The 27,987-nt window shown below is 39.9% G+C and overlaps 1 protein-coding gene across 2 annotated transcripts; it reads right to left on the reverse strand.

Moving 5' to 3' along the window:
* Nucleotides 1–352: 352 nt before the first annotated feature.
* Nucleotides 353–17,557, reverse strand: nr2f6b (nuclear receptor subfamily 2, group F, member 6b). Of its 2 annotated transcripts, none has more exons than XM_039810591.1 (5): nt 15,650–17,557; nt 14,403–14,497; nt 8,591–8,922; nt 6,387–6,633; nt 353–4,232 (listed from the first exon to the last, which is right to left on the reverse strand). In XM_039810591.1, exons 1-5 carry the CDS (start codon nt 15,916–15,918, stop codon nt 3,958–3,960), a joined length of 1,218 nt encoding a protein of 405 aa, XP_039666525.1. In that variant the 5' UTR covers nt 15,919–17,557; the 3' UTR covers nt 353–3,957. The 2 variants fall into 2 exon arrangements, with proteins under 2 accessions (XP_039666525.1, XP_039666524.1); XM_039810590.1 differs by having other exon boundaries at nt 8,591–8,925; nt 15,650–17,554.
* Between the last annotated feature and the right edge of the window lie 10,430 nt (nt 17,558–27,987).

Raw genomic sequence — 27,987 nt, forward strand, 5'->3', positions numbered from 1 at the left:
AAGCGGACCGGGAGTCAGTGATTGGTGGGTGTTTTATATTATATTTTATTTTTTAAAGATTTTTTTATGGGCATTTCTGCCATTAATGATAAGACAGCTCAGACATGAAAGGGGAAGACATGCAGGAAAACCGTCACAGGTCGGATTCAAAACCTGGACCTTCTGCATCGAGGAATAAACCTCTACATACTGTATGTGCGCCTGCTCTACCAACTGAGCCAACCGGCTGCAATTGGTGGGTGTTTTTACAGGATTTTAGCAGCTACAGATGACAGATCTTTTTCACTCCTTTTTCAGAGCCCATAAGTTATGTATTGCTGTCGGGGTGCAAAGACCATTTCAAACAATATATAAAATAGTCTTTATTGGAAATAGTTACCAACCCTGCCTTTAAGTTAATAATAATGATCTTGATCAATTAGGTATAAATAACTACATTTTTGTGAGGAAGCAGGGCACTCAGCTGTATCCACTTCCACAGCTAACACTGCCTTTTCTCTCAAGATTCAGCTCATTGTTCACTGTGTTCAAGTGTTCACTCACTTGTGAGGGTCAGGGGGTGTGGTTGGCGAAATGTCATTTGAAAGTAACCTACCCTTCAGCCACCTGTGATAACACTGTGCTCTGTTCTGTGGCTGTTTGCTCTCAAACTTGTCTTTGTTTTATCTGCACAGATAAGAGGTGGAACAGTATTGTAGAGAACGTAGTAATGGGTGAAACGGGTTGCTGGGATTGTTTTGCAAATAGCAAATACGTAGTTTCTTTAACCATTACAGTACCATGTGTTTCTTTCCCACGTACTGGTTTTTATCTAAACTAAGATTTTCATACTGATTATCATAGATGCAGTGAGACCAAAAAGGGGACATATCAGTGAGATATGAGTGGCATTGTTATATTGTGTATAGTTTCAATAAATCCTGTTCTTACACTACATACCAAGAACACATTTAGTCTCTGTCTATTAAATTCAGCAGACATCTTAGTTATGTTATTTGTACATACTAAAGACCCATAGTGGCTTGTTTTTTAATCATTCAAAATGTGCTTCAGCTATGCAAATGAGTAAAAACATCCAGACTATTTTTATATTTTTTATCTTGCACACTCCTCAACAAACTGGAATACTCTGTTTCTGTCACTGTCTATAAGCTACGCTCATCTTTTCATTTATTAGATTTTTTGCCAATGAAAAATGATCATCTGCTGATTCCATGTGTGATAATTTTTGTATTAATCCACTTCATGTGCAAAGTGTTACGATCTAGTGTACATTATAAAATAGTTTAGACGCACTTTTGATCATCAATTTGTATTTTATGAAAAACATTGTTATTTTACAAACCATTTGCGAGCCATTTATTTTTGTATGAATTTGTTTTCTTTGACCATTTTTGTAACTGTATACTTCCATAAGGTATGATGTCTAAAACGTATTGAGTTCAATAATAATAAACATCTCTAATTCTCTTAAAATTAGATAAGCCTGTCTCTTATTTTTTCACTTATTTTAAATTTTTTGCTGACACTGCTGGTTTGCAGATATCTGTAGCTCTGTGCATCTGCAGTGAGCGTCCAGCAGGGAGAGCAAGGGAACTTCAGGGAAAACTGTTGATCCAATCACAGTCAGCTTAAGGTAAGCTGCTGCTGCCCTCTTTTGGTAAACTACTTTAAAACTCTTTTACCAAAGCTGTTCAGCACCACTGTTTGCTGTGTCCCTATTGAAAATGCACTTTTTTATGCTTTTATTTTTTGCTTTAGTATTATCTCCAGCAGACAGGGGCGGGGCTAGAAGGGGGGCACGGGGTGGCACTGCACCCCAAACGTGCAATTTAATCCATGTTAAAAGGCAATTTTTGGGGAGTTTTTCTTTATCTGAAGCGAGGGTCCAAAAGGACAGAGGGTGTTGTATACTGTACAGATTGTAAAGCCCCTTGAGCCAAATACATTTTTGTGATATTGAGCTATACATAAAATTGACTGCATGTGTACGTCCAATATCAGAAATACAGCTGCAACTAACGATTATTTTCATTATCTGTTCATCTGTTTGTTTTTGCAATTAATTGCTTATTAATTTAGTCTACAAAATGTCACAAATAGTGAAAAAGGCCCATCACAAGTTCTGAGAGGAGAAGGTGACATCTTCAAATGTCTTGTTTTGTCCGATCAACAGTGCAAAACTCAAAAAACTGAATAAAATAATCATTCATATGAACTTCTTTTGCATTTTTTAGGTTTGGCATGTTCATAAAAAACATGCTTCTTTTAAAAGTAAAGCTTTACACAGTCAAATCACTACCGTTTATATTCCAACAAATAACACAAAGTGACTGAAGGACAGCATGAAGTGCTGATGATGAAGTTGTTTGAAAGCATCGGTGAGCATTGTTGCCTTTTTTATGGGTAGTACAAGAAGTCATACCAAAAACACATTTGTCACCACATTGTCTTTCCTTTCAGTCAGTTAATTTGGTAAGAAAAACATTTGTCACATTGAGCTGCACTTCATGGCAATAACACTCATGAATGTAACTACCAAGTACCCTTTATCTCAGTACCAACAAACACCATAACCTTTACAACACTTACAACACTCAGAGTACCTTGCACAAGCATAATAATTATCTGAAAGTGACCTCTGTCCACGTTAGGCCGTGCTTTGTCACACTGCTTCTGCAATGGGACCATGTGTAAAAAGAAATGAGAATTAATTACCTCTGCTCTTATAAAAGTAAAGGAAACAGTCTCCAGTTTGAGATTAACCAGAAACTTGAGTCACTTGACTAAGTGTAGCTTTCTGTAAATAATATGTCAAACTTTGGGTGCCCTTCAATCATTAAGCATTGCATTTCAAACAAATATATTTTGGCCAAAGTCTGCTGGACAGACAAGTCTATAGAGGAATATTAGTGGTATTTCTGGTTTCTGATAAAGATGCCTTGATCCCTTTTGTATTTATCTTTAGCACATGAATATACAATCTTTGTATTTGATGTATAAAACATGAGGTAATAATGTTTAACAGGGATGTGACTGTCTGAGGAGCCAGGGTGTGTTTAAGTACATTCACACGCAAGAACATTATTGTATAACATACTATATTAAAGGAATAGCTTTACATTTTAAGAAATATGGTTATTCACTTCTATTTGCTGAGAGTACAGTAAATACCGAGCTCAACCCAGCAGCTGGTTAGCTTAGCTTAGCATAAAGACTTCTGTCTTCATATTTACTGTCTAGAAGTACTGTCTATGTGGAATCAATCTTCTCATCAAATGATCATAAGCGTATTTCCCCTAACTTCTCCTATAAGTACATAACATACATGTCTTGTATATACAGTACTTCATAAAGTATGACATACAATACAATGCCCATGCCTCTTCTTTGTTTAAATGCTGTAAAAGGTGATACTTGGATACATCTTCACAAATACATTTGGTAAAAGAGTGTGATATTTTTATCCCACTTATCAAACATGAAACGACTTAGGTATGATTTGCACGACATGTCTCCGATATAAAGCTCTGCCTGTAAAAGTGGCGCTGCTATGGCTTCATTTTCACTTGAAAAACAAAGCAGAGGGGAAACACAGAGCCTGGGTTCAAACGGAGTCACATTAAGGGTGATCTGGGAAGAGGTAGTACAGGCACATGGCCTCATGTTAGAGTCTTCATTTTAATTAAAGCCCTGTGTTTTTGTCCAAAATGAGACAGAGAAATCAGACGGAGGCCAGAGCAAAACTGACAAGTGCTGCAAATATATTACAATTACCCATTTTTGTTTCCCTGACAGCAGCTGTGGTGTGACTTCCAACTTTTCAGAGCTAATGTGGGAAAAGCTGATGACAAGGACCTTAAACATCTGAAATCCCAGTTTGTGTTCATAACTTTCTGTGAGCTCTGATTCCTCCCAATCTGATCTCAGTCTGTCTCACTCTGGAGTCAACAGGGTTCACTGTCCCGGTACATAGGGCCAGCTGATGGAGCTCCCTGATAACTGCATGTCTCGGATCAGCGTCTCGATGGGTGTCTTGCCCACCAGTCGCATGAAGAAGAGCTGGGAGATGAGGTTGGCCGGCACGGCACGCAGAGCCGGGAGGCGCAGCAGTAAGCGGCCGAAGCGCTGCGGCTGGTTGGGGTACTGCAACCTCTCGTACTCTGTTAGGGCGACCTGGGCCTTCTCCTGTAGGGACTCCACATGGGCTGGGTCTGTCAGACCACATGCATCTGTGAGGCAGAGAAACATAAGATTATCACTATTAGATTTTTCTGTTGCTCTGTTATTTTCTATTTTACACTTGTAACTTCTTTTCTCCTATATGACTAATGCTGTACATTCATTTTTGACCTCTTTAAAGGGATACTTCACCGATTAGCATTAAGCTTTGTATCAGTAGAAACCCGGTAGTATTTTCGAATGACCGTGCTTCCCTCCCTCATGTCCCCATGAGACGATCAAGGTCTGTATTGTGTGTCTTGAAAAAAGCCTCTGATGACGCAAAAGTCGTCATTTAGCGTCATCTGAGGCCTTTTTGGCCCGAGTGTCACTGCCCGATGTGAGTCGAGCGCAGATTTGAGTCGCGCATGCGTCACTTTGCGATGAGTGCAGATGTGAGTTGCGCATGCGTCAAGTAGCCTCCAAGATGCTAACGGCTTTTAGAGCTAACGCACAGTCTATGAGCTAACGTTATCAATCAAACAATCATAGCTAAAATGTTTTTGAAATGACTGCTGCTGCTGGCTACAAGTTAGAAATCAAACACAACAAAGGCTGTCACTTGAATGGCATTTTGAGCTAACGTTAGCAATGAAACAATCATAGATAGCTAAAACGTTTTTGAAATGATTATCATCTTCTGTTATTGTATGTAAAGAGAAACGTTTATTATTTTATGGATTTCACAAATTTCAGTAAGACACCGTTTAAATCTAAGCATGCGCAACTCACATCTGCACTCGACCAGAGCCGGTCTGACTCTGCTAACATCGGGTATGACATGTTATGCCGTAAACCGTTTAAATCTGAGCATGCGTGACTCACATCTGCACTCGACTAACATTGGGCAGTGACAGGCTGCGTTAACACGGACACGGACTGGTGCAGAAATGCGGTGCTTGTTTACATCCCACCAAGCGCTAATGCTACCAATGCGTTAGCTGAACTTTACGGAGCTCTCAGTGAGCTCCACATCTGGATGGACTATTTATTGTTGCTGGTGATTTCAGCCACGCAAATCTCAAGAAACTTAATTACTTTATGTATAGTCTATAATGTGTGTGCATTAAATGTAGCTTGTCTTGTATGTCGTTTTTATATAATGTCGTTTTTATAAAATGCCGTTTTCATATATTTTAAATGTGTAACGCCACGATGAAACGTTGTTTCGTTTCACTATATACAGTGTATATGGTTGAAATGAAAATAAAACCCACTTGACTTGACTGCACTCTGTAACCGGTAGGCGTGGCTTGGGAATGGCCTTGTAGGGAAGTGAAGCAAGTGCATTCTGGGAGTTGTTGTCTTTCATCCACATGAGCCAAACACATTTTCTGACTTTTCTCAGTCTAGAAGGCACCAATTTCACATTTCTACTACATAAATGACCCAATTTAAATATATATTCATCTTTCCAGCGGTGAAATATCCCTTTAAGGTATAGCTTGAAATTCAGGGGGGAAATATGCTTTCTTGCTTTCTTGCCAAGAGCTGGATGAGAAGATCGTTCCTACTCTCTTATCTGTATGATAAATATTAAGCTACAGTCAGCAGCTAGTTAGCTTAGCACAAAAATTGGAAATGGGGAAAACTAGCCGGGCTCTGCGCTCCGCCAAGAAAAAGTCTCTTAACCCCCCCATTAAACCACAATTTGTCTTTCTTAGACTTAGATTGCTGTATAGATTAGACAAATAAGATATAATGTGTTAATTAAGGAGCTATAGAGGTGCTGGTATAGGCAGATGTTGTTAACTTTGTACAAAGCCAGGCTATCTGTTTCCCCGAGTTTCCAGTCTCTATGCTAAACTAAGCTAAGCTAACTGTTATCTGGCTGTAGCTTCATATTAAATGGACATGGAAGTGGTGTCAACATTCTCATATAACTCTTGGCAAGAAAGCAATTAAGCATACATCCAACTATTCCTTTAAAGGAAAGTCTCTCTTAGTTCTTCATTGAGGTCAGAGGTCACATTCGGTCAAATCAAAGGATCCCTGGAGTTGGTGGGGCCCAGAAACTGAACCCTGCCTACTGTAATACAGACAGTTTTGTTTTGGTCTTCTACAAAGACACTTGGGATCAGTTTACAGTAAAGGCAGTTTCAGCAGCTATCATCACTCAGATAACCTTGATACAAAGATAAAGATTTTGTAACTACGAGACGTACCAGGTGAAAAGAGTGCAATGGCTTTGAGGCAGCTGTACTCGGCTGAGTCCACCTGCAGCCTGTTCAGTTTGTCCACCTGGTCCTGGAAAATCCTGACCTGGTCCATGAAGGACACCACGCGCTCAGCAGACATGGGAGATGAGTGAAACCCGGCAGCTGCCAGCAGAGGAGCCATGTGTAGAGGCAGAGCAGACTGAGCCGCGTTCAGGATGAAGAGCTCGCTCCAACTCAGCCTCAACAGCGCCACCTGTAAGGTTGATTAAGAAAAGATCATTTCGAGTAATAAGTCCCAATAGGACTTTTTCACGATGAATGTTAACGAATAACAAAGGCTCTGTTCTATTCAAGTGTCTCAGTGAGCCAGCATGAACAATTGCAGGACCCTGAAACTGAAGCAGCTAAATGGAATTCAGCCTTCATTAAGGCTGTGCTTTTCCTACTGTGACATGTCAAAAAAAGGTCTATCCTGAGGTTAGGACCGCAAAAGGGTAATAATTCTGAGGGGCAACAAGATGAGTAAAGGGATATTAAAAAAATAAAATCATGTTTATTCTTACATTAAATTTTAAGTTTTCCTTTTTTGGGGAAAACTTCTACTTCTTCAGGTCTCTTAAATCCTTCAAATGGAACAATCCAAGATAAAAAAATAAATAAATCACTCTTTGATAGAACTGCTAGCAACACGAGTCCACACTGAGGCTGTAATCTGTGTAGTTATTGCTTTATTTTATGGGAGTCACACGTGAAAATGACAGGGCTGACTTAGGAGTAAATGAGCATGTGTTCATATAATTTCAAGCTTTAAAGGTCTTATCATGCTCATTTTCAGGTTCATTGTATTTTGGGTTTCTAGAACATGTTTACATGCTTAAAGGTGCTCTAAGTGATGTGACGCGTGTTTTAGGCTACAACATTTTTTGTCACATACAGCAAACATCTCCTCACTATCCGCTAGCTGCCTGTCCCCTGAGCACACTGTAAAAAAACGCGGTCTCTGTAGACACCCCAGGCTCCACAAACGGCAACAAAAACAAACTGATTGAGTCATCACTGCAGCAGCGTTAGCACGTAGGCTACTTCCACAATGCGCATTCATGACTCAACCAACTCCTTCTTGTCTGTTATTGGCTGGAACTCTGTTTGTTATGTTTGGTGGTGCAGGTTGGCGCAGTTTGTTTTTGTTGCCGTTTGTAGAGCCTGGGCTGTCTTCAGAGACCGCGCTTTTTTTACAGTGTGTTCAGGGGACAGGCAGCTAGTGGATAGTGAGGAGATGTTTTCTGTATGTGACGAAAAATGTTGTAGCCTAAAAAACGCGTCACATCACTTAGAGCACCTTTAAATGATCGAAAACATATTCTTTTTTGCATACTGTCTGTCTGAATATACCTGTATTCACTCTCTATCTGAAATGCTCTGTTTTAGCGCCTGTCTCTTTAAGCACCCCTCCCAAAAAACGGACTTTTTTATGATATGTCCCCTTTAGGGCAACATTTAATTTTGGAGTACATTTTTTCAAAGGTATAGTAAGCGATGCTAATCCAATACACTTTTTGTCAAATTCAGCAAATATTTCCTCACGGTCACCTAGCTCTCTATTTTCTGTGTGCGCTGAAAAAAAATCCGGCGTTAATCCAGTAGCTATCTGAACACACGGTCTTTGTAGACAGCCCAGGCTCCACAAACGGCAACAAAAACAAAGTGCGCCAACCTGCACCACGAAACATAACAAACAGTGTACCAGCCAATAACCGACAAGAAGGATTTGGGGGTGGGGGTTGTGGGGGTTAGTGCATGGAAGGGAGGGGGAGGGGACAGGGTGAGGAGGAGGGAGGGGCGAGCTAGCCTCCGTTTTGTTTGACAATACTTCGAACGTCAACAAGAAGTGACGTCACCCAACATCGCTTAGAGCACCTTTAACTATAATTATGTCTACGAAGTATTTTGAAATTAAGTTGTTGTTGAGCTCATATCAGGGCAAATAGATGAATCTACGGGGGCCACAATTAGTGGGTATGACATCGGAACTGCAGTACAAACCGTACTACAGTTTAGAGTTTAGGCTGAAAATGTTGGCTTTTGTTGTTTAAGCTTTAGTATTTGCACCTTGATTTTACTCTGCACTAACCGTAACCTGTTTTTTTGTTTTTTTTTTAAAGAAAAGACAGGAAAAAAGAAGTAACCAGGTACTGTATGTCTTGACTCACTTGCTCTGAGACTGGCAGTTCTGGAAAGTATGGGATGTTTCTGGCCCATTCAATGGTGCTGAAGAGGAGCCGGGCAGCCAGCTCACAGATGCTGTCGATGCCCATGACGGAGGCTCCACTCGCAGACGCCTGCATCTGTGCCTGACTGTACGGGGTCCCGTATCGGCTGCTGGGGTACGGCTCAGCCCGGAGGAGCTGGGAGATGAGCTCTGACACCGGCTGCCCGTTGAAGAAGTCCGCCCCAATATGACCTGGCCCTGCGCCTGCAACCCCACCTGGCAGGGAGTTGGGACTGATACCTGAGTGAGATGGAGGGATTCGGCCCCTCTGGACTGCTGCAGAAAACGAGGGAAGAGACAACAGAATGAGAATCAGATCCAGGGACTGAATTGGACATAACATCCTGGTGAAGGTATGTCCTTCTCTCTGAAGTGTTTTGTGGTTCTCTTTTGATTCAATCACTCAGTAAATTACAGATTTTAGTTTGAATTGGGATTTAAAGGTTGTAGAAAATAAATTTCTAAAGTAGGCTAACATAACTGGAATTTTTTTTCTCATCATCATTCAAATTCTTTAAAGGAACACGCCGACTTATTGGGAATTTAGCGTATTCACCGTAACCCCCAGAGTTAGACAAGTCGATACATACCCTTCTCATCTCCGTGCGTGCTGTAACGCTGTCTGACGGCTCCAGCATTAGCTTAGCCCAGCACAGATGCTGCAGGTAACTGGTTCCAACTAGCCTACCATTGTACCAGGACAAAGTGAAAAAATAACGCCAACATGTTCCTATTTACATGTTGTGATTTGTAATACATCGAGAAAAGTCGTTCTAACCGTAAACAAACCGGGAACTATATTCTCAGACAGGCTTGCTGCGAGCATATCACTCTGCCCAAGTACTATATTCTTCCGCCTGAGAATATAGTTCCCGGTTTGTTTACGGCTTGAAGATGGCTGTGTCTCATGTTACGTTGTTTTTGAATACACGCGTGACTCATAAATCTCAACATGTAAAAGGGAACATGTTGGCGTTATTTTGTCACTTATTTGGAGCAGTAGGATTACTGGAACCATTCACCTGCCTGTTCTGTGATGGGCTGATGCCGCTGGATCCGTCAGACAGCCTTACAGCATGCACAGAGATGAGAAGGGTATGTATCGACTTGTCTTACTCTGGGGGTTACGGTGAATAAGCTAAATTCCCAATAAGTCGGCGTGTTCCTTTAAGAACATTTTGTCGCTGTTCTGTAAAAACAGTGCGTATCAAGAAAAGAAAAAAAACTTTTCAGCTTTCTGACAAGGTTTTAAATGATTGATTTAGCTTAAGAGGTAGGTAGATGTTTCAAACCCATTAAAGATCTTTCTCCTTCAATTCTTCCAGAAAAGAATAATTATATGGCTTTCTTTGGACAGCGACAAAATGTGATGTACTGTACTGGTAGAGCCAACAGTTAGATGTTTAAATAGATCCCTAAATTAACTTGTAACAGCATCAAGCTTAGTTCATACCTAGTAATAGAATGACACTGATTACATTATAATACTGTTAATGCATAGCTGCTCCCCCTGCACCAAACTTTACAGACCACCACTGATTATTTTACATTTTAGTGAATATACTGTAGTTACAGTTCCAAATGCCAACATCTCAAACATATGCTTCTGGGTTAAAAGTAAAACCGACATTTCCATGTAATGTGGAAACAGTGCAACTGCGTCAGCATGGTCATGACTAAACAGGCTCAATATAACCCCTGGCACACTGTCACCTCAGTGCACATTATGTATGCGACGGTGGCTCATGGTGTCCACTGACACAGAAGGAAATACAAGCGTGGTTATAGGCGACTAGAATACATTTACAAATTCTTTTGAAATAGTTTGTGATGTGACGAAGGGTAGGATTGCTGGAATAAAAATAATCACACCAGGGGAAATGTTAATGATCTCTTATGACTTATCAACCATGCAGACATTAAGCAAATCATAACTGTAATTAGATGGATATGGATATATATATATATATATATTCTGTGTCTCTCTCTCTCTCTCTATATATATATATATATATATATATATATATATATATATATTTATATATCAACAACGTCTGTGGCTCTCTCTATACACACACACATATATATATATATATATATATATATATATATATATATATATATATATATATATATATATATATATATATATGTATGTATATGTGTATAGAGCCACAGACGTCTCAAGGGGTTTTGACAGAGTGAACTTGTCAACTTGTTTTTCCATTGCAAATCAAACATGGTTGCCTCCAGCTGCCTTCTGTCCCTGAAGCTCAACAGCTGCAGGGAGTCGAGCTCTGGGGTGAAAACATGAAAACATGCTTTGGTTGACAGTATAAATATTGTGCTTAGATCACTGGTAAATGTCATTGGTGGCAGATTCTGTCGAGGTAAGCATTTTCTCTGCAAATGATTTCTGACAATTGTGTATTCCTGTGTGTTTTGGGGTATTTGTGCTTTGCTGAAGGATGTTTGTACAAGATTCAGGGTGTGCCTTGGTATGTAAAATAGATGATATGACTGGATTAAACCTGAGTGCTGGAAAGTGACTACATAAATTGTCGGATGGGGGGAAAGATTGATTCTTAAGGCTCGTCATATGAGTCCGACTGCCAGCAGTGCTAGCCTTCCGACCGAGCATGTCAGGTCGACCAAAATGAAGGCCAACGGCCCCTCCTCCGACGGACAACGGCACGGAACACACCAAACAGACTCGAGTCACCGACCTCGCCGGACTGTCCGGCGGCCGTTTATCGGGTTAGTGTGTCAGGGCTCAGGGGCTTTAGATGCAGAGACCAGGGCTGATTTTAGCCTGCTATATTTTGGTGGACTGGTAGAAAAAATAAGTGGGCAACTTGGTGCATATAGCTACCAAAGCTAGGAGGCAAACCAGCCGCAAACTATCATGCGTTAAAGTAAAAGCAAAACATTGTTGAAGCAGAAGCAATTCACATTCTGTTAATAAACCTGTCAGTTAGTTTCTGACCTATTTTTCTCCATATCTTGTCATCCATCCATCACTCTCTGTGCTGACTGACATGCAGGGTAGATGCGAGAATATAGTCACCGAATGTGAGTCACCGAACAAAACTGGAAACAGCGCAACACTTCTTAAGTTAGCAGCTAGCTATGAGCCCATGGCTATGAAGCGGGTTACGGTTAGGTTTAAAGATAAGGGTTACATCTTAGTTCTCTTACTTCTAAGTTACGTCTTCATTTATAGTGAATTAGAAAGTAGATTATTGCTGCGTTTGGCCTCAATGTCGAGTTGGAGCAGGTGGACTTTGGGCTTTTTCACTTTGTAAACCTATTACATGCAGAAAAAATATATATAACAACACAATAAAGGAAAAAGGGAAAAAGCCAAAAAGCATATGAGCACTTAAACAGTCCGCTGAGCCCCAGACACCCCCGGCCCAATTTAATCGTTCATGATGAAAGTACTGTACTTAAGTACAACTTTGATGTATTTGTAGGCTACTCTGACTTCCATTTTATGTTACTTTATACCATTCCACTAAATTTCAGGAGGAAATGTGATAGGCTACTTTTATTTTTCTATTTTTGGTACTCCACTAGTAGCCTAGGCTATTTGACAGCTACAGTTACTTTGAAGATCAAGATATTATAAAACAAATATGATTACATTATCAAATATAAGAAATTATTAAAGATTTAACTGTTCAACATTATAGGCCTACTCACAATTTGCTCCACCCCACCTAAACCAACTACAAAGTTAAAATGCTGCCTAAACATTGCATTAGTAATAATGATGATAATGATAAATATATAAATGATAAAGCATTTAGGCCTACTTTTAATACTTTAATGTAATTTGCTGACCATACTTCTGTACTTTAGCCTACTTAAAGGGGTGATAGAATGATTATATAGGGTATTTCACACTGTTCCTTATGGTCTCCTAATGGGGTATGTAACATTGGTTGGGCTGAAAATGGCCTGGTTGGTATTTTATTGGCCCTTATGCATCCCTGTGTTTTGGCCCTATTTGTAACAAGAGCTTTTCTTCCAAATATGGTATGGTCATGAATATTTAGATGAGCTGCGCGCTGCTTGGTTGAGCCTTATCCCCATACACACACGTAAAGACGCATGCTGATTGGTTGAGCGAATCGCCATACACACACATTAGAGACGTGTGCTGATTGGTTGAGCGAATCCCCAATACACACACATTAGAGACGTGACAGAATCTCATATTCCAGACATTGCAATGTTTCGTTACCAAATTCACTTCTGAGACTTTTTTATGTGAGAAATCAACTATATAAAGCTCAAATATGGGCCGTTTTACGAAAATGGATGGCTAATTGCAAATTTGGTTAAACTGTGTGTCGGTGCGCGGGTATGAGGTGCTGTGGGCTGCCAGCCGTGACTGAGCTCCATCTACCTCACAGCAGGCCGGGGTCTGTGAAGGAAGGCAGGCCAGGCGGCGAGGCAGCTACACAGGCAGCACCAGCCTCTGAACTCCGACACACAGTCGGACAAAAATTGCAATTAGACATCAATTTTCGTAAAACGGCCCATATTTGACATACATAGTTGATTTCTCGCATAAAAAAGTCTCAGAAGTGAATTTAATGGTAAAATAGCAGATGAACAATGTATACAATTTCTGAGATCTGCACGACCTAGATTCAGAAGACTAACTGATCTCAGGTCAGTTGCGTAGCCTATGCAAATGTTGGGGCGTGACAAAGAGAAAGACTAGAGCCAAATGAGGAGGAGCCGCAATAGTTGATGTCAACTATGGGGCTCGTTGAGATTCGCCCGTTTTCAGAGGCAGTTTCAAATAGTGAGATTTGCAGAGAAAAGAGGTGTCAATGGGATTTAGAGGTTCTATGTATGTCCTAGTTACCCACTAAACTGTCATTATTCAACTATGACAAGGTAAAATCAGTTTTGCATTCTATCACCCCTTTAAGTAAATGTTGAAAAAGTAGAAGCTGTGAACTCTAAAAGTAAAGATTCTACAACTTCTTCAACTTTTACCTCAACCTGCATTTATCTTTTTGACCACTTGGGGGCAGCGCAACAAGTTGTAAACAACACTGACACATCATAATATCACGTTTTAAGTTGATCTGGCAAATGTGTTAGCAAGCAGTTGCTCATTTACACATCCAGCAGTTAAGGAGCATCATAGTGTCCATTTAGAGGCAAGTCCAATATTCACTCTCTTTTAGCTCTGTTTTTGGTCTACCAACTCCTGAGGGAAATATCTGGCTCTCTAGCTACTATAAATGCTACACTATGTTCACACCAGGCAGCTAGTCTCTAACTTTGTCCATCTGCTGTTTGGTGTTTGCCACACAGTCTAAAGTGAGTTCATCAGAGTTTTTTTTTTTTGGTGCTGAAAACATTTGCCTGTTGTTTATGGAAACATCGCTAATGAGAGCGAACCAAACCAGTTAAGTTGGCCTGTAAAACCGAAACAATGAGCTGAAACAGGGGAACTACAGAGTCAGGTGTTAAATGTCTGTAGGTTTGTCATTTAGGTAGCACATAGTAATTTAATCCATTGTTTAGATAAGTTTGTTAAGTAAAGCATCTTTCACCACTGTGAAATCTAATAGTACATCAATAACTTAAGGCATTCATATAACATGGTTCAGTCTTCGATTTTTTTACCTCTAGCAGTAAAAAACCTCTTCATTTGTCTACTAGGCCTAATCCTAAAAGAAAACACCTTTAACCTGCTGTGCACAAGGATGACGGAGCTTTGATACCTTCTTTGCGCATTCCTACACGGAAACATTTCTTCAGACGGCAGTATTGGCACTGGTTGCGGTGATGCTGGTCGATTTGGCATTCTCGATTTGATCTGCACAAAGGAAACAAAAAGTTCAACCACTTAATGTGAAGAGCATTTCATTTTCTATTAGTAAAGAAGGAATACATAAAAAAACGTTGCATTTACATCTTTGTCTCCCCCCTTTCTTTCTCTTCCTCCCTCTCTCTCCCCCTCACTGACCCCTATGGTGAGTGAACTGTGTGAGCTGGCGTGGCTGAAAAGCTATCAAGGCTGTGACCTTTATAAATCATCGGCCTTACACGCCCTTGTGTTGCTTTTTACAGCAGAACAAGGTCTGCCAACATTTCACAGAGAGACCTTTTTTGTCCCGTATGTGACAAACTGATTGAAAAGACACCTCATTCACAGTTGGTGCATTATTATGTGGAAGGAATGACTACATTCAGAGGCTGAGAGTAGTCTTAGCAAGAGCAAAGAATTGAGTTGCAACATTGGGTTCCTGTTGTGAAGAATAATGGGAATGTTGACCTTCTGAGGCAATCCATCCTCACATGACTGACCTTCAGGGCTTTCATTTCATTTCTTTTTTTTCTCCTTAGGCTATTTGTCAGACACATCCAAGGTTGGAGCATATCACTCTGGAGTGAGAAATGGACTAATCTGCTGTGTCTTTCATTCATGTGAATGACTATATAATGGCTTAAAAAAAAAGACAGTACATTTACTTTGTACCCCGCTACATTTAGCATTCATAAGCACTATATATCCGAATCAGAATCAGAATACTTTATTGATCCCCTCAGGGAAATTATTTAAACATTTACTAAATGGTTAACAACACACTATAATGTAGTACGCAGATAAAAGGACATGTTTAAGCGTTTATTGTTGTACAGTAATGTACAACAATTATAACTTGAAGACATATTTCATATTATTACTATATTGTCACTCATTACTGTTTATACACCTACCTCTATGACCTACCTCCACTTATGGGTGCCAAAGGAGGAGTTATAGTTGTTGACAAATCGGCTTACAACTACCTTAAAGTGTGTTATAAACCATTTATTAAATGTAAAGTGAATCATGTAAAGTGTTACCATAAGAGACACTTTAGTACAACAAGAAGAGTGAGCAAAATAAATGTGTACTTTAACTCTACTGTTCAAACTATTAACAAAGACAAGACATATGTGTGAATCTCCCAGCAGCACTTACCTGCAGGAGTAGTTAAGGTTTCGTCTGATGCTCCTCTTAAAGAAGCTCTTGCATCCCTCGCAGGTGAACACGCCGTAGTGCTTCCCGCTGGACTTGTCCCCGCACACCACACAGTCCACCACGCAGGCCTTGTCCTCGTCCCCGACGTCTACATCGCTGCTCCCGGCCTGAGGCGAGCCCTCCTCTTCCTCTCTCCTCAGGTAAGCCTTCTCCCCCAGTCCATTAGTGTCCCCGTTGGGGTTGCCCCATCCCCCGCTCACCATGGCCATATTCTTTGAAACACGCAGTCCTGTGAGTAGATCATACACAGACTCGCCCTCTCCCCCAGCTTCAAACTACCCTCAAAGTCTAAAAACTGGTCCCAGACAAGAAAAGAGTGGCTCCAGATTTGTATTAACGGCAGGCTTTGTCCAAAAGGATCTAGAAGTGGGATAAAAAGTCGTCCCGGACTCTCCCGTGTTGACCTTTCTCCCCTTTGGCGTCTGGTTGTAATGACCTGGAGGTCTTTCCCAGTGCTGTTTTCTCTCTCGCTCTTCTTTATTCCCTCTGCTCTCTCTGTTCCGGTCTTTCCTTCTTGTGTTCTCTGCCCTGACCTCGTATCACTGGCTCCCGAGGTCTGAGAAAACTTCAGACACACATTGAGTGGTTCAGAGTTCAGGCAGGAAAAAAGGGTGCAGCCTTGCTCTTTTCACTGGAAACAATAAATTACACTTTGACTCTTTCTCCCTCCCACTTTCTCTCTCCGTCTCCCCCCTGGAAGAAGTAAAAAGATAAACACCTCACCTATCCCTAAGCATAGTGACAAGGGACAAAACAGAGTCGCTCTCCAAATGAAAAATAAGCTCTGCCCCTCTCTCAGCACTCAACTTTCTCCCCAAAGGATAAGCAAGTGGGAGGAAAATAAAACACAGCTCTCCTTCAGGCAGGGTTAAACTGCCCTACCCTCTCCTCCAACTTATAAACTAGTCCAACCAGTTCCTGCCGTGCAGAGGTGTTATCTGCTGATCTGAGGCAGTTCTAGTCCAGACTCACTCTTGACTTGTCGGGGCTGTTATAGAAGCAAAGGTGATAGTGATGAAGAGGAAAAATAAGATCATGTTTTGCTCTGGAAATGCTCAGTCATATGTCCCCAAAAGAAAAGAAAAAAAGGCTTGTTGGGAGTTTTGGAAATTGGGTTTTTGTTTCTTTCTTTGATATTCTGAAAGGACACAACCACTGAGTCACTTCAGCTTTTATATACAATATAAACACCTTTGTGCCGGATAAATAGCAAAAAACATCCAACTGAAACCAATTCCACACTTGATAGTTAAATAAGCGTTGAGAAAGACGATACACTCCTTTCACTCCTGGAGTAATGTCTTTGTGGTCTCTGCAGCAACAAATTTCATCAAATAGTTCCTCCTCTTCTGTGTCTGTGGTGTTATGATGTTTTCTGGTGGCTCCCCCAACTCTTCCGAGTCTGTCGTGTTAGAGGCTCAGATGTCACAGTAAAACAACAACGAGCCAGAACAAAAAGCAGAGTTGAGAAATCTCCCCCTTTCTCAAAGCTCACAAAGTCTTGTCTCTTGTTTTGTCAGTGCTTGTCCATCCAGCAGTAACAACCAGAGGCCAGAACCTTTCTGCATTCCCTGTCAGCAAGTCAGGGTGTACTGTTGCACTCTTTACTATTCTGCCCGTCCTTTTTTTCTTCTTCTCTGTTCCGCCTTTCTTTCTGCTGGCCTCGGCAGGAATAAATTAGGGAAACAAGCGCAGGAAAAACACGGTCATAGACCTTTTAGTGAAAGCCAGACGCTGCAGTGGAGAGCAGTCCAGAGATAGCCACCTCTCCTGCTCCTCTCAATCCTCTGTGTGTCTCTGCCTGGCTCCCTCCTTTAGGGAGAGTGAGCGTGTGTCTGTGTGCTAGGGGATTTGACACTGCTATTCAAGCCCTGCCGTTGCCATGGCACTGGATGCCTTATAAGGCCAGTAGAGTCAAAGAGCACAGAATGGGCTGCAGCGCACACACTCACAAACACACAGAAAGAATGCCTGGCTGCCTGTTTCCCCCCTGACCCCGAGCCAGGCTCGGAGCAAAGGGAGCGTTAACCCTAACACTGCCGTAAGACAAAGAGGGGGGGTGGGGGGGCCTCTGGTCGAACACACAGCAAGCGCATGGCACTCACACTCATGTTCTCCACTTCACTCTAATCCCAAAGAATTTCTCCGACTTTGTTGACCCAATAATAACAGGGAGGGCCTGTTGTTGTAGAGTCAAAAGGTTATATGATACGCCACCGGCTCCTTTTCACACCTGCTGCACACACTCACAGGTCTGTGTGAAGGATGCCAGAAATCCTGGTGAACTGCTGCATCCTGGGTGGTACTGGTTGTGTTTTTGCATCCACATTTTAAAATAGTATTGTCTGCCCATAAAGTTGGTGGAATGGCGAGATAAGTTGCAACCAACCCAGTGTGTATGTCCACACTGGATGATTCTGCATTTCACGATTTACTTCCAATGCCAATGTTCAGAGCCACCGTAGGAAGTATAGTTGTGTACCCAGTGAGGTGGAAAGTGTGTGGAGGTCAGGGTGGTGGGTGGTTGTAGCACGCCCAACCTTCATGCAGGAAAGGAGAGTTCACAGACCTGCCATTAACAATTGTGTTTTCATTAACTGTAACCACAATGTTTCCCCAACCCTAACCAACAGTGTTTTAACTTTCTAATCAAACCTTAACCATGCCGTAGTTGCCTTCCAGTGTGGCCATTTGGAACAACTATACAGGTCTGAACACATCATACAAAACAGCTATTTTCCAGCCTAATCCTGCCCTCACAGTAATATACTACTATTCCGAAGTGCACGCAAGTTGTAGGGAGGTGTTCGTGATGGATGATAGGCGTACAAAGTGCAGGACTTTGACAGTGGCGACTGGGGTTCTCATCCTGATTTCTACAACCACAAAAAAAATGTCATTATGCTTTAGTTGCTACGGGTAGGTATAGTAGGAAAAGCAATGGAATATATTGTCAGTGAACATGCTACTTAACATTTTGCACCTTGCTACATATGTTAGTTAAAGTTTCCTAATTATAAATATAAATATACATTTTCTTCTAAACGTATTTGCTGGTCCAGATTAGGAGTATGTAAATGTAGTTTTTAAAAGACAGGTTTGCTGTTTTATTACTTTTAGTACTCTTGTTGAGTAAACTGATCTTCATATGCAAAATCGGCAGATTGCCCCTTTAAGATAGACTGTAAACCATTCATGGCACAAAGAAAGGTATTGTTACATGCACATACTACTCCTGTTTTATTAACTATAATTTGATGTGTAACTCATCTATCATCTTGGCAGTTGGCAATGCTCTTTTGGAATTTCAGCATTGTCATGTGAAGGGAGGACAAAATAAACAATCAGGGCCTGCAACCAAGTTTCCAATAACAGCCTCCAAACGCAGGCGAAAAAGAAAACCCACAGAGGAGGTATTCACTTCTAGGCATGCCTGGTTAAAAGAACCTCTGTGTACCAAAAAGTGTTTGCTCATCACATGGTTTTACAGGAATTCCCCCAGCATGACAAAACATTTTGTCCTTGCGTTCTTCAAAGGAGTGTTTTGTCTCAGAAGATGTATGAATGTCAAAGAGGCAAAGAGGTAAAAGTTTATAACAAGGCTCGCAGGAAGTGGAAGGATTTCTCTTACGCAATTGTTTGTCAGTGACGTTAATTGAGCCTTTTTAAATGTGAGCATAAGGTAACTTAAACCCACATCCGTCACAGCCAGACTCATTGTGCATGGATAGGTCTTTTGTTTGGTTAAGAGGTTATCGGGGCCAAGTTAAGCTGCTGTAAGTTGAATTAGTGCTGTCCTTTAAGCCTCTGTGTATGTGCATTAGCAGGGGTCGGACCATGTGGGATAGTGTTTGATATTTACTCATAAACCCTCAAGATTTGGATATGTAAAGATTTAGTCGTACACTATGTTTAAATAGTACAACTTTACTATATCTTAAGTCTAACTGTCATCTGTTGTTTTTTTTAAAGCTCTGTCAAGTTATAGTAAATGAGAAATTATTTTCTGGGAAGAGGAATATAAGGATAATAAAATGTACAGTCTTCTTTTACAGGGACACTCAACCAAAGAAACATGTTGCATTTATTTTGTAGACATCCTCTATACCAGTTTGTTAGATGTCAACGTCACTGTGAGTTGCGACAGATTAAAATTAAATGGTATATGCGCTGCTACTTTATCGCAAAATACATTTTAATCTAATATAAAATGCAATTTGGTGACATTTTCATTTCTGTTGAATCTAAAAGTGTAGCAAACTAAGTGGACTTATCTCATGACAGATTACAACATAAAAAAACATAACCAAATCAAACCTGGATCAGTTCAAATGTAGAGAGGAAACTCCTTTAGGGTTAAAAATACACTGACTAATTTAAAACAAACTCATTAATAGTAAAGCATATACAAAAATAACCTTGACTGAAATAGAATATGTACGTACGCTCTGTATTTTTTAAATGCTGAAGATTTTTCATAACCACATATTTTCTGAATAATTAATAAGACAAATGATTGCAAATGATAATTGTGACTATGTCTAATAGCAAAATAATTTGGTATTATCAGTCATAATAAAGCAGATCACAGTGATAAGTGCAGTGTGGATCAAGGAGGTTGGACCTTTGACCTTTCCTACGTTTTTATTGCCTGGATTCTGTACAGCGTTGGTCCTTTCCTACGTTTTTATCGCCTGGATTCTGTACAGCGTTGGTGTGTGAGATTGAAACCGGTGTGTCCATGTTTGCAGCTATTACAGTGCATTCATGTATGTTTGAGTGTGCATATATGCACATATAGTGGTTATAGAAGTGTCACTGTGCTTTGAAATGTGTATTTTGTATGTCTGAGGCGGAGCGTGCACATGCCTTTGTGCACAAGTACATATGCTCTGTATATCTGAAAGTTGGTGTGTGCGTGTGTGTGTTTGTGTGTGTGTTTTTTTTCTCTTTGAACTGCAGGTCAGGAATGCAGCTGCTCTCAGCGTGAAGTCGAGTGTGGCAGAGTCTGTGCATTCTCAACACAGTAAGGAGGCCAGAGCCACCAGAGTGAAGCAGACAAACCTTTAGTTCACTCACCTGAACACTGAACACTGCACACACACACACACACACACACACACACACACACACACACACACACACACACACACACACACACACACACACACACACACACACATGCACAGGGATATGACAACACACCTCCAATGTAATCCTTTTATATCTCCCCAGTTTATTTAAAAATAATTAAATAGAAAAAACATTTATACATAATATTTCCTTGTGCTTTATTTTACACTAAATATTTATTCAAGCATGGCTGCAAATCTGCATCAAATGAACATACAGTATTTACAATAGATGACACTGAAATATTGGCTTGCTATCGACTGTTGTTGTTCCATCAGTGTATTGGCATTGGCACTATGTGATATTTATTATAACATTTAAAATATGAGTGGTTAAATTGCTAAACAGCTGTGTTTATATAATTTAGTTTGTCTCTCGTCATCTGGCTGGATGGACTGGTTCACTGATAGCATGGACATTGTTTTACGTGAGCTTGTGTGTGGGCAGTTTATCATATGTTTTACACACTTTGGCCTCAAATTTTTTCTCCCATTGGCTGAGTTAAAGTTTGAACACGCATGCACACACACACACACACACACACACACACACACACACACACACACACACACACACACACACACACAGACACACACACACACACAAATGGTGGTCTAATTATTGGTCTGGAAGTGTGTTAACTGCATTAGTTAAGGTGCAGAGGAATTTGAAAACTGGGGTTAAACTTTAACTCTGAGGAGTAACTCTGGGTGAACAACAGCACATGATTCCCTGCTCCTTCCTCATTAGCCCCTACTGCCCTTTGGCCTAGAGGCCAGAGGGAAAATCACCCCCCCTCTCTCTCTCTTTCTTTTTATTTCTCTCTGTCTCTCTCTCTCTCTCTCTCTCTCTCTCTCCCTCTCCATTCTCACAACACTCTCACTATCCTCGGGCCTTTGACCTCAAGTGAATGACAGAGCAATATAAAATACACAGGGCAGTGGAACCTGCCAAAGAAAAACATCTGCTGGGGTGACTCCAGACCAACACACGGCGTCCAATCAATATTTGCCCTCCTCCCCGCCCAGGACCTACCCAGAATGGTGGGAAACTTCACATTTGGTGCGTGTTGTCATTCAAATCAGTTATCTTGTGTTCGCTGTGAACAAGGTATGAACCCATTGTTTGCAGAGGAGTCGATAGACGTGTTTACTGTAACAGCAGTGGAGCTTTTTTCATCCATGTGTCTGCTGTAAAGATAAGATACCTTATAAAATGAGTTTAAACCAAATTGCTCTGGCTCAACCAAATTAACTCTGTTCTTAACAATATTCCTGTTTAAATTCCAATAACTTTAAAGTTACATTAAGCATTTTGCACACTTTATGGAAATACCACTTATGTTGTATGTACCCATTTTTTCCAGATTACATAAAATATTTCTCACTTTGGGGAATAATTTTACATTTTGGTAAATAGGCCTACCTATAGTTAGTAGTTAATAGTTATTTAAATGCTGAGATAAGAAGATTGAAATCACTCTTATGTTTGTGTGCTAATAAGTCTGTGGAGCTAGAGAAAGGGGGCAAGTAGCGTTTGTGTGTGTGTGTGTGTGTGTGTGTGTGTGTGTGTGTGTGTGTGTGTGTGTGTGTGTGTGTGCGCATGCATGTTTATTAAATGTAAAAAGGAAAACATGTCATGTTTCCTTTTCATTTGTGGTTGTGAATGGAGTAAACAAATAAGATATAACATGATAGTAAGCAGGTAGGCCTGTTTTTGAACTTTGGGCAACACTAAAGCTAGCTAGCTATTTCCCCCTTTTTCCTGTTTGTATGCTAAGCTAACCTTAACATGCAAAAGGGTTAGCCTACATGTAGTCTATATCCACGACGTTCCACTTCTGGGATTGCTCCATTGCTGCCAGAAATTCCAACGGATTTCCCTCTTTTCGCCCGGATGTCCAGTACCTTCCGCTTTCTTTGTGTTGGAATTTTAAACTCCGGTTGATTTATGAGGACTATGGTTAGCTGCTCCTCAGATCTGCAGGGTAAATCCAGACAGCTAGCTAGACTATCTGTTGAATGTGAGTTTTCTGTTGCACAACTAAAACAACTTTTTAACGTAGGTCTACACATGTTCCACCAAAACAAGTTCCTTCCCGAGGCTATTTTGCAGCGACACCGGGCCTGCTGCCGGTGCTTAGCGCTGCCCAAGACGATTGTGATTGGTTTAAAGAAATGCCAATAAACCAGAGCATGTTTTTCTCCCATCCCGGAATGCTGTGTGGACTAGCCAGACCCTCCTCCGCATCGCTTTGGAGGAGGGTCTGACCCATTGTAAATATACAAATAGTGCAGCTTTAATTGTTACCAGTGTTTTAGTTGCCTCCTACAGTAAGTAAAAGTAATGAACCATCACCAGGCTGCACATCCTTGTTTACTGTCTCACTGAATATTCAGCAGACTCAGCAGTTGCAAATACTGACCTTCTACCAACTGTGGTACTATTGTTTCAACTTATCAAATAAAGTTTTGAATATTCAAATGCAGAGTTTTTTATGTCTGGCTTTGAGATCATGTGTATCATTATACATAATTATCACAGTTTGCATGGAACACAAATGTCAAAATTGCTTTATGCTCCATGTTTTCCTCATCATGAACAAAACAAAAGCATTCCAAAATTCATAGTTTTTAGTATATTCAACATGACATGGTGAATTTTAGCTTGATTTCAAAATAAAACTGATGGATTGAACTGTGATTGTGCAGCCAATAGAAGTTTGTAATGTTAAAGAGGCTGATGTGTACCAACTAGCATTACTTAAAAACTATTTAGCTAAATGTTTTCCTTCAGATGTAAAAGGATTAACATTGACCGTAGTGTCAATATGTTGTCAACGCAAAACCCATTTGAAAGATGAACTTGCTGCGCTTTTAACCATCCAAGAAGCCTGATATTTTCAGACCGGGCATTAACTTAACACTCTGTGTAGCCACAACAATTTGATCGTGTTCCCAATCACCAAGTTCAATCTCTTGTAAATCTGAGTCCAATCTGTTGCTCCCTGTTTGTGGCCTCTGCTTTCGGGAGACATTGCCTAGAGGTCAACTGAGGGGTTTAGGATGACAGAAAATTTACCTAATCAGCTCATTGAAGACGACTCAAATGCTTTAACAGGATTAGGACGAGGCCACTCCCCCTGCCATCTTTCCCCTCTAAACACCTTATTCCTGTAATCTACCTCTCACGAGGTGACGAGCTAACTGACCTCTTTAGATCATCTGCTCTGTTGTTGGCCTCAACACTGATCTGTGGTGTGTTCAGCCTCCTACAATGGCTTTATTATATAAAGTACATCACAAAACATGTTAAACTCCATCCAGGTGTGAATTCATCAAGTTCAGTACAGCAAACAAATATTTTTGCATGTTTCAGTTAATTTATTCAGATTAACTTTACATTAGGAAATTAATGTGAGGCTTTTCCACTGTACACCTTATGTAGATTTTATACAGGCTATTGTCCACCCCATTTATATAAAATATGGTAGACTAAATAATAGAATCACCTTTCAGCACCACAATCCACATTTTCCAGTAGTGATCATACAGCTGAATCAACACCTCTCTAAAAACAACAAAACAAAACTGAACTTGATGAAGGCAGACTATATTGCAGGGCTGTTGTATTAAACTATTTTAGGTGTACCTAATACTAAGATAACTGAATGTATTTGATATTGTCAATCCATCACAGTGAACATCATGCCCTCAATCTGCACCTGTGCATAACCATATATACGATAAGAACACAACTTGTGTAAAAAAATATATATAAATAAAAAATGGATTGCCTATCTGAAGTAAGTGTTAAGTCTCTGTAAGGTTATTTACACTGCAATCAATGGAAAGGAAAAGACAACCAGTGGCTGCATGTAAGATAAAAACAAAAAAAATATGAATTGTTCTAAAGAGTTAGGGGTGCCACTGTGGCCTTGAAATCAAACCAAAAGCATAAGCAATCTAAAAAGTTTATATTGAGAAGTATCCTTTATTGACAACCTGTCAAGTGTGGCTGGGTCCTGAAAAATTCATTTTAGGTTAGGTTTTTGTATTTTTTTTAAGACAGTTTAATTCTACAAAGTGCAAAAAAGATCAGCACACTCAGAGGCAGTGAGGGAAGGATTTCAGTGATCTGACGACGCCCCTAATTACAGGTAAGCACTTGTGCACCTGTTGACAATAAGTTGACGACATGTTGGTCAAAAGTTAAAATGACACAATAATGAAATTTAATGACTATTTCACACCATAGAAGCCGAAATTACTAAATTTTGAGATTGAAACCTAAACAAACAATCCAACTGATTTGGGTGGTTAAACTAATTTTTTTTTTTTACTTTTTGGAGTTTTAGTTATGCACAACTTATTTGTTTTTTTTCCTTCTTATTTTGGTGGTCATTTGGTGTTTTGTTGATGGTGGTGGAGAGCGCTGTCTAACATGCCAGTCCAAAATCTGTTATGCTATGTAAAAGGTCCATCTCATATAGGATCACATGAACCACAATAATACCACATATACTGTAGTTGACTATCATGTTCCAAAGAAAAGCAAATTATTGCTGCATACCACATGTTATACAGGGTTCCTGAACCAAAGAACATAAAGTAAAGCATGTTTTACACAGAAACACCACTGGATAGAAAAGCAATAAAAACCACAACAAAAAAACACGTTTTTCTTAATGACCAGGCACTGTCTAGATACCCTATTAATGAATATCTGGACTAATAAAGTGTTTTATAATTTGCATCCCTATTCGTTGTACAGCTCCTCTTCCTGAGATCCATGGGGGGAAAAATACTATAACATTTTTATTTGAATATGTTAATAAAAGTAAGTCATATTACATACATCTACATGTACATATGCATTCATAATACATGTGCATATAAAACAGGTATAAAATAAGATAAAACAAGGCACAGTACTGGTTTGTTATAATCAGCAGTACTGCAACATATATACTGCAATCGAATGTATGAATCAGTCAGAATTGACTTAAATCTATCTATGACCCTCAAGGAATCGCACTGTATTTTAAAAATTCTGATAAATATGGTGAACAACCTGTAAGATTATTTTTTCTTTAAAGCATTAGTTCTGGCTTTTGTTACAGTTTTTATCCCTAATGAAAATAGTATTTTTGTATTGTTTTACTGTTTCTAACAAAACACATATTTTTTAGTTTTACTAAATGAAGGACACAATAAAACAAAGCCTTCCTGGAGTTAAGTGTGCCAAGTGCTCATTGAATCAATCCAATTAACCAGAATGAATTTCAGCCATCAAACAACTTTTTTAACCTCTAAATTATCTAAGTGGGTGAAGGCACAAAGTGGATATGATCGGCCAGTTGATTGAGGTCAAATCTCTTCCGTGCTTCTAGATGCCAATTGTACCCCCATCCGCCTGTACTCTCCATGGGCTGACTGGTGTCAGAAAGCTCAGGAGAGACGTATCAGGTCAGCGTGGCACAGAGCAGAGAATAGAGAGATATGAGCGGGGATATGGAGTGGTTGTGACAGGTGAGCTAATGGCTTGAGAAAGAGGGCGCCGGGATGCAGGCGCAAGCTGTGATCTCTTTATACAGCTTACAGAGGGACAACTTATTAAAATAAAGAACGGATGCAGAGCGTAAATAAGTTGACCTAAAACCCCTAGGTCACTGCCCTTCCCTTGGATGTGTGTGTGTGTGTGTGTGTGTGTGTGTGTGTGTGTGTGTGTGTGTGTGTGTGTGTGTGATTGCGTCCACCCCCCACACTGATTGACAGCTTCTGTCGTTGTCTAATAATGGTTTGAGTTTTTTTCCCAGGCACTGAAAAACTCCCCTATCCACAGGCTCGAACGATGGCAGTTACATGTGGGGGTTTCAAAATGTGTCCAGAGATGTGGAGCTTAAATACAAATATATATATATATATATATATATATATATATATATATATATATATATATAGTAATTACTATATTTACCAGATGACAGTGTTATAGCCTCTATACCGTCCAAAAACTGACTATTTAAATACCAAAATCTGTGCGGTCTCATGTTCTTTGTTTTACTTTCTTATGTCACTTGTTCTTTAGTGCACTTTTGTAAAACTGTATTTCAATGCATATTTCATTACACACAATCATTTTATCGTAAGCGAGATTAGATTACACCTTTCATGCTTTCATGTTGGGTCAAGGTGAAAACAAGGTTCAATCCATTCAACATAGAAATGTTGAAGTATGTTTGAGTAACATTCTTTTCAAAGCAAAAATCTCAAGCGGTTTAATGAGTTCCAGTGAGAGAATGTATATCAATACTTAATCATACTTCAATACAGTATTCGACTATGTATAAGTATGATTTTCATGTACTTTACTTGAGTATTTCTATTTGGTTCTTTATATTTATTCTCCACATGATTGAGTAGGGAAATATTGTTCTTTTTACTCCATTACTCCACTTCTTTCTTTTTTAAATCATGAGAATGAGCAGTTATCAGACGGCAGTCCTGAGGCTGTAATACTGAGATAGATCCAGAGATACAATTGCTCAAGTACTGTACTTAAGTACAATTTTGAGTTACTTGTACTTTAATTATGCTATGCTACTTTGTACTTCTACTTTACTCCATTTATTTGACATCTATACATGTAGTTAGTTAATAGTTGTGTTGCTTATTAGGGTTTTACATACAATGAGCTTATAAAATACAATGCACTGGTATGAATTAAACTACATAACAATATATAAAGTGGTCAAAATAAGCTCCGGCATGAATTAACAATCTTATACTCTAGTATATAATAATGAATCACTAACCAGGGCCATTTCTCTGGAGAACAAGTACTTTTACTGTGATCATTTAAGTACATTTAGCTGTTAATACTATTGTAATTTTACTTAAGTAAGATTTTGAATGCAGGACTTGAAGTATTTTCACATTGTGGCATTGGTACTTTTTTTGAGCCATGTTTGATTAAAAAATACACTTTCTTTTCTCTCCAGGGGACATTTTGGCATTATGTGGGCTCTTTGATACAAGAGTCACCCAGAGGTTATAGCAATCATGTCGTCTAAAAAAACCTTTGATAAACTTAGAAGCTTAACATAGATCTAAGAGCGAGTGGACACAAAATGGAATGATAAT

The sequence above is a fragment of the Perca fluviatilis genome, chromosome 9 (assembly GCF_010015445.1).
Source record: "Perca fluviatilis chromosome 9, GENO_Pfluv_1.0, whole genome shotgun sequence".
In the NCBI taxonomy this organism is placed as follows: Eukaryota; Metazoa; Chordata; class Actinopteri; order Perciformes; family Percidae; genus Perca; species Perca fluviatilis.

Coding starts and splice junctions, on each gene's coding strand:
- nr2f6b (XM_039810590.1), bottom strand. CDS start 15,918: ATGGCCATGGTGAGCGGGGGATGGGGCAACCCCAACGGGGACACTAAT. Junction 8,926..14,402: donor TGTAGGAATGCGCAAAGAAG/GTATCAAAGCTC, acceptor CGTTTTCTGCAG/CAGTCCAGAGGGGCCGAATC. Junction 4,233..6,386: donor CATTGCACTCTTTTCACCTG/GTACGTCTCGTA, acceptor TCTGCCTCACAG/ATGCATGTGGTCTGACAGAC.